The sequence below is a fragment of the Galeopterus variegatus genome, unplaced genomic scaffold (genome assembly GCF_000696425.1).
Source record: "Galeopterus variegatus unplaced genomic scaffold, G_variegatus-3.0.2 Scaffold397, whole genome shotgun sequence".
In the NCBI taxonomy this organism is placed as follows: Eukaryota; Metazoa; Chordata; class Mammalia; order Dermoptera; family Cynocephalidae; genus Galeopterus; species Galeopterus variegatus.
Window position 1 is genome coordinate 215326 of NW_007726508.1, and position 7923 is coordinate 223248.

The 7923-nt window shown below is 49.1% G+C and overlaps 1 protein-coding gene across 1 annotated transcript in view; it reads right to left on the bottom strand.

The window, feature by feature from the left end:
• Positions 1–5060, bottom strand: part of LOC103586954 — a 151748-nt gene extending 146688 nt beyond the window's left edge. Inside the window, 1 exon segment of the mRNA XM_008568311.1 lies at positions 4956–5060. Coding sequence (XP_008566533.1) covers positions 4956–5060 — 105 coding nt within the window.
• Between the last annotated feature and the right edge of the window lie 2863 nt (positions 5061–7923).

The window sequence follows — 7923 nt, forward strand, 5'->3', positions numbered from 1 at the left end:
CCCCCCAGTGCCTGTCTCGGGCACAGTGTTTCCTGGGCTGGTCCCTACAAATGACTCATATCCATGACTTGAATACTTGAACAGGGCAGTCTCACCCAATGTGGGGTTCTGCTAATGAGCAACTTTGGCTTAGGAGCTCTCCATCAGCCTGGTCCAGACTTTCTCAGAACTGTGCTGGAGTCTCAAGCTCTTCCTTCCCAATCTTTCCTTCCCTCTCTCCTTTCACAGGTTTCAGACCCACATCATGGTGAAAGGGTCTTCCTGCCTCCTGCTCCCTCACCCTGCATCCTCCACAGGTATCTCCCCTAATAAAGGAACATCTAGCCCCCTCTTGCAGCCTGTGTTCCAGAGGACCTAAGCTGACACCCCAGCTCACAAAGGACTTGTAGCACAAGCCAAAACCAGCCCTTTGTTGCTTCTTTCTGCTGCAGCATAACCTAGCGTCCTTCACTCATTCACTCCTTTATTCAGCCACTCAACCTGTACTCATAAGCAGGGATTTGTCCCCCGTCACCTGTTCATTGATGCCACACCCACATCTGCACGTGCCAGTTATATACACTGGCCTTCAATGCATAGACTCCCCTTGGTAGCCCAGGTTCCTGACAAGTGGGAGCCCCATTTGCCCTACCCCAGCCCTTTCTAACATCTTTGGGACGTGGTAGGGAGTGACTCATGGGCCTGACTCAGCTGACTGGAGCCCAGGACATCTTTCCTCTGAGACAAACCCACCCTAGTGAAAACCTGAGCAGAGCCAGCCCAGTCCCAGGCAGCAAAGGGGCCCTGGTTCATGTTGGGAACGGAGCAAACAGCTTTAGAAACCAGACACAGAGGGGTGGCAGCCATGCAATCAGCCCCTCATTCCCCACTTTCCTGCTGTAAGGGCTGGGATCATCTGCCGTCTCACCACACACACCTGTGGCTTCATTTCCAACCTCATTAGCCCACAAGGTGAGCTTTTTATAGGATAGGTGTTTGGGAATTCAGCCACCTTCCCAAGGCCCATGGGATCCCGATCCCCTCTCTTTCTGCCACCCTTTCCTGGATGTTCCCTAAAAGGTCCATTCATATCTCATCAAGAATATGGATAGCTCCACGTCACCTTAAGGAGAAAGCTTGAACTGCTCAGCCTGATATTTCATAAACTTCCTCAGCCTAACTCCAGCCAGCTCACCTCCTGCTTCCCCTGTCTCGCTCCCACAACACGCACACACACAAACACGCCCCTATGACCGTCCACGTGCCCCAGCTGCTTCCCTTCACCGAGGGAGCCTTTCACGATGATGACCTTGATTGTTCCTTTCGTCTGCCTGAAGCACCTTCCCGCTGCTCCTCCGCTGACAGCGCCTACATTATTCCTAGGAACTCCAGTCAAGGGTCTCCTTCCTTGTGACCCCTGACTCAGCTGTCCTGAAGTGAGTTCTTAGGTGTCTGACTTCCGTGGAGTACGGCCGGTGCTGGAACAGTCCCTGCTTACCTGCCAGGCTCCCCCGTAGACCCGGGTGCTGAGAAGGAGCTGTGGACTTGATTCAGCTGAATTTGACATTGAACCACAGTCCTGCTACCTTCAGAAAGTTAACCAACTTCTTTGAGTCCCTGTTTCTACATCTATAAAGTAAAAATAATTCTTCTAACCATCTCTTAGAGTGGTTGTGAGGACTGAAAAAGATAAACAGCATATGATCCTGTCCTGGCCCTGCACTGAGGTGTGCATATCCGCAGTCACAGGACATGGCTGGAAGGACATCTACTGCAGTGCTAACAGCACTTGTCTCTGGGTGGATGAGATTTATGGGGATCATTTCTGCCTTTGTCTTCCCTGGCGGTGTTTTCCATATATGCATTTTAAATAACAAGCATGAACTGCTTCCGTAATGAGAAAAAAAAATGTATTTCAGTGGGGAAAATGAACACATGAACGCCCCTGGCTGGGTCCAGGTTACCTGCCTGCGGGAGGGCCGTGGGCTCCTTTTTTGTCTTTGTGCATCTCAGCACCTGAGGCTGGCACATCGTGGCTGGAACCCAGTGGCACCGATGAACTCAGCTAGTCCCACTTCCTCACTTAGGAGATTGGGAGCCTGAGGACCAGAGAGGGAGAGAGACTTGGCAAAGCCACATATGAAAGGAGTCTCTGAGCAAGAGCCAAGCCCCAGGCCTCCAGCCTCCTGGCCCAGGCTCTTCTCCCACTGGCAGGCCAGCAGGTGGCGACAGGACGGACGGGAGCCCGTCAGCCCCTTGCTTCTGCCACACCTGCTCTCTAGGTTGGATCACCAGGCCCAGCCCCACTCCCCAGCTCTACTAACCCTGCCTGAAGGTGGGGCTGGCTTTAGCTCTAGAGTGATTACAGCCACTGCCCCAGAAATCTCATGTCAAAGATCGTAAGACCCACAGAGGTGTTGGAGCATATGCACCAATGGACAAGACTGCTACGCTGGGCGGAGTCTCGTGTCTCGGGACTGGAGACTCCTGAGACAGGAAGGCCACCGCACCACAGGGCAGAGTGAAAGGGGATGCAGCTCACAGGCTTGGACCTGCTTCCTGCTGCTCCCACCGCTGCCCGCCCCTCTTCCTCCTCTTTCCCTTCCTCCTGCTCCTTCTCCTCCTCACTTCTGAATTACCCTCAAGAGGACCCATTTAAAATAAAAGCCAGTTTCATAAAAGTCACAGGGCTATCCACGCTGGACAGTGACATTGAAGTTTCAAGGGCAGCAGATCGAGCTCTCCAGCTCCACTGAAACAGGGTGGCTGGGGGCTCTCACCTCAAGTCCCTAATCCCCCTTGCATGACAAAGCCCAAATAAAACATCAAGAATTCCTGGCATTTTTGAGATTAGGGCCTGCTTGGATTCTCTATTTTTTCAACCCTAAGAAAATGGAGCCCTTTTAACATCAAGAAACCCCTCATGTCAAATCTATGTAATGGAAGATGGAGGGGCTGGGAGGAGAGTGCTGGAGCAGGTGGGGGAGTTTCTGTGACACCTGGGTCTTGAGGTTGGATATGAAGGCCACATCTCTGGGTATTACCTGTGCGTGACCATGCCCCAATGGCCTTTTGATTTACAGTACTGTATATCTCTCATGTAGTTTGCCCAAGCCCCAGAGTCGAGCCCACGGCACTAGGGGCCCTTGGTATTCTTCCTGGAGGCTTCAACTTGTCCAGAGTCAGCCATGGAGAGCACCTGCCCCACAGGCCTGCAGAAAGAACCCGGGCAGGCTGGAGAGGTTTCCCGTCAGACAGCAGGTGTCTCTCAAGCAGGGAGCATTCTATGTAGAATCCTTCTCTTTTCTCTAAAAGAAAAAGAAAGAAAACAAGGCAAAGGAAGAGCATGAACTTAAGCAAGTGAGGGACTAAACTGTGTCCCCTAAAATTTATATGTGGAAGTCCTAGCCCAATACTTCAGAATATTTGTTTTAAAGAGTTAATGAAGTTAAAGTGAGGCCTTCAGGGTAAGCCCTAATCCGATACGACTGGTGTTCCTATTTAAAAAAAAGAAGATTAGAACACAAACATGCACAGAGAAAGACCACGTGAAAACACAGGGAGAAGGCAGCCACCTACAAGCCATGGAGAGAGACCGCAGAATAGACCAACCCAGCCAGTGCTGTGGATCTCGAGCCGCCAGAACTGTGAGACAATATACGTAAGTGATCTAGTCTGTGGTACTCGTAACAGCAGCTCCAGCTAACACGAGAGCTGAAGTTCAGTGTCACTTAACGAGGGACAAGTCATGACTTCCTCATAACTCTGGTGAGCACTTTTTCCTTCATGGGCCTCTTCCTCCATAAATATACAATTATAATAATAATTATTATCGTCGATATTATTTTACAACTGCACTGTCATAAAAATGAACATATTACTGTGATATATCAAAAATTTTTTTCAACTTAAAAGTTTCTCTTTTTTCTTCTGATTTTATTTTATGCTTTAATTTTTTTTATTGTAACATAGTTGATTGTACATATCTGTGGGTTAGAGTTGAATAATTAATACCTGTGCAATATGTCATGCTCAAATCAGGATAATTAGCCTGTGCAATATGTCATGCTCAAATCAGGATAATTAGTATATTCAAAATTATACAACGTAACCATTTTTCTTAGCCCTTTACCAATTCCTCCCATACCCCTTCTCCCCTTCTTCTGATTTTAAAAGAAATGAGGACATTTTTGTGGGTGCCTGAGAGCCCACTGTGCCTGCTGGAGCAATCAACCCTGCACGTGCTTCCTGAAGCACCCATTGCTGAGTCCACACCACGGGGCGTGGTAAGACCCAGCTCGACAGTTCTGAGAGTCGAGAGCTGAGCTCTTGTGGGAAGGAGACTGTCCTGGTGTGGGTGGCCAGCATCGGCCCCTAAACCTTGGCTGAGTAAATAAACTGTACCCCTCTCCACGGCTGCACTGGGGTCCCAGCCTGCCTCCTGCTTCCTCACCGGTGACCTGGAGTTGGAGAAGCAAGCTTTGTGTGGCTATCTGGCTGCCTCTCAGATGGTTTCAAAGGGCTTTTCCTCTGGGGCACAGCAGACAAAGCCAACAGGGAAAATAAATGCTGCTCTGCACTCTGTCTCCTCCACTCCCCTGCCCTGACCCCATCCGCTTCTCCCACAAATCCCAGATTTGTGGATTCCAGAGCACTGGAAGAGAGGAGGCCTCTGTATTTCCTCTGCAAAATGCACGACTGGTCAATATCAGTGGCTTAGACCTTTTTTATTCTACTGTCACAAACCCTTTTCTTCTAATGAAATCCTATGTAGGAACCTAGTGGGTAAAAAGAATGAATAGAGAGCTGTCGTGGTTGAATCAGAGGCAAAAGACTGGACCCTCCCAACCCTGCACAAACCCCGAAGTGCCTCCTTAGAAATCAAAGAATGCTAGGGGACACACTTGGAAAACCACAGATACTCTCTGGGCCCCAGAGTGGGGAGGGATGGCGTAAGTCATGCACACAGCACTCACAGGCACTGCGGGAATGTACACAGCAGTCATGGGTACAGAGGCCATGGACGAGGCAGTCATGAACATAGCAGTCATGGGCACAGCAGTCATGGACACAGCAGTCATGCACTATGGTCATGTGAAGCCCACCGGGACATTTCTGCTGAATCCATTAACAGGCAGGCGGGCAAGTCCCTGCCCCTCCATAGGAGCTTTCTGGCAAGTTAATCCCTGCATAGCTAGGACATTAAGTCATTGTTCTTCTGCCTGTAGGCTGCTCAGGTACATCTGGCTTCATTTAATCTCCCCCACTGAACAGAAACACATGTGGACCTTGGCGCTCGGCTGAGGTGGGAGTGCGTGTGTGCAGGCTTCTGGGGACGGGTGGGGGCTGACGGGCCATGAGGAAGGATCTAAGGCGTCCCTTCAAAAGTGTGTTTTTTGGCACACAAGTGTTCTGTGAGTTGTAATCAGGTACCATGGTAAGGCATCCCTTCAAAAGTGTGTTTTTTGGCACACAAGTGTTCTGTGAGTTGTAATCAGGTACCATGGGGAAAAAACATTTCCTCAGTCAAGTTGATTTGGCAAACGCTGCATTGAACCAAAGTAAGCAGAGAATTGTGGGATTTCTCAGAGACTTTGAGAGGTGACCCTAAGTAGAGAATAGAAAGTACAATGTTTCCCAAACTAACATCCTTTGCTTCCTGGAGTGTCAGAAAAGATGCCTTGGGCTGCAGGCGAACAGGAAATCGAGCTCTAAATAGGTTAAATTCTCTAGGAAGATATTAGTTCACATAATAGCAAGTCCAAAGATGGGCACCCCCTGGATTGGGCAGCCAAATAGTGCCATCAAAGCCAGACCCCGACCGTCTTTCCCCTCCGCTATCCGCAGTGTGTTTTCTTTGGGATACTTACCCTCCATGTCCTAGATGGCGGCTGCGGTTCCAGACTCCTAGGAGGACTCTACAGCGGCCCACAGCAGAAAGGAAACAGCTTCTTCCCAAACATCTGTTATAGAGTGCGCTGAACCTTACCCAGAAATCCCCCCAGACTTCCCTCCACATTTCACTGGCCAGAATTGCACTACATGCTCCTGCCTAAGCCAGCAATTGACAGCTTTAGGCCATGGTTCCCAAAATGAGGGCGGAGGCACCTCAGATTGCTGCAACAAATTCAGGGGTGCCAAAGGATATTTTAAATTTTCAAGGGAAACTCAGCAGTGCTGGATGCCTGTTGGACACCACATGATCTACCAGCTCAAGTTTCTCCAGAATTTCAACATCAGATCACACTGCATTCCTGTGATCATACCACATCTCTCAGAAGTTTTTGGTGGCTGCTGCAATAAAAAACAAGTATTGAACGAAAATCGGTGTAAAATGGAAGATGAGGAAAGTGTCCAGTCGACAACCACAGTTTGAGATGTTGAGCGGTGCCAGTAGGTGCACATTTCCCATTAGTAAGTAATTAATTGTAGCTATTTAATAATAAATTAGATCTATTGTACAACATGGCGACTATAGTCAATAAGTGTATTGCATACTTGAAAATCTCTGAGTATATTTTAAGTGTTCTCACCACAAAAAAAATAACTATGTGAGGTAATGAATATGTTAATTGTTTAGCCACAATGAATAGATAGATCAAAACATCATGTGGTACATCATGAATATATAATTTTTGTCCATTTTAAAGCATAAATAAATAAAAGTGCTACTTACTTGTCAAAAAAAATAAAACAAGTTTCTAAAACTTAAAAAAGAATAAATTAAACATCTTACTTTTTCTTTTAGTACGTGTATATTGTTTTTGTAATTGGCTAATGAATTGTTAGGGCAGAAATACTAAGTTGTTTGAGGCTAACTCGGCAGAAATGTAGGTATTTATTTTAGCTTAGGAGAGCTGTGCAAAAAAAATGACTGAGACCACGGGCCCTGCGAACAGAGAAGGCTGGGAGCTTCTGACTTCGACTGGTCTTGGTTTACCTCTTGGGGCAGGAGCTGGGGAGGGAGCCTGCCTTGTCTGAAGTCCATGCAAGGTGCTTTTCTGGATAAACTCTTATAAGGAAAGGAGGAAACGCTTTGGGAAAGATAGCTGATGGCGGCTGCCAAGTGAGGGAAGTGGGGTTTAGCAGAGCGCACTTCCAGAACTGCCGGCCCCAGCGACACTTCTGTTTCTCTCTCCCTCCCTCCGTTTATCCTCTCTTGGGATTTGGTGATTTCCGCCCCCACCGCCCACCCTCCCAATGCCTGTGTTGTCTGGGAATGTCCCTGGGGCAAGTGATTTGTGCAATTCACATCCCCAGTCCTTTGTCTTCACCATCTCCGCTCTACTCTGCCCACCTCTCTCATGCACCAGAGACCGATGGAGACCTGGAAGCCCCCAGACATTCACAGACACCAGCTTCCATCTTCCCAGCAGGCCTGGGCCAGGCACCCGTGCTCAGAGAGAGGCCACACAGCAGCCTGCACTGCCCAGATTCCTGCCTGGGCTAGTAAAGTGTGGGGCGTCCGCCAGGGCTCCCCTCCACCTCCTGCGTCAGATCCCGCCTGACCACAAATGAGCACCCCTCAGTGGTGGGGCCGGTCTCAGCCTCACCCTGGCCCTGCTGCTTGCTTCTCCACGCCACTGCTCCCCAGTCCCAGCATGCTCAGGAGCGTGGCACCAGCAGCTTCCACAACCTGAGAGGTGCTGTACACCCTGCCTCCCTCTCATCCTAAAACAGCTCCTGCCCTACCCGATGCCATTCACTTACCTTCACACTGCTGTGTCATTGTCATCTCAATGTGAAACAATCTTGGGTATTTCTTTTTTGCTTGTCTTTTGTCTGTCTGCTCTAGTAGACAGGGTGCATCCTGCAGCCAGAGCCCCTGTCTAGTTCCCTGCTGTTTCCCAGTTCCAGGAGCAGTGCCTGGTGCTTAGACAACACCTATCAGTACTTGTTCAATGAGTGACCAGTGCTCACAATGGCCCTAGCAGGTAGCAGTCA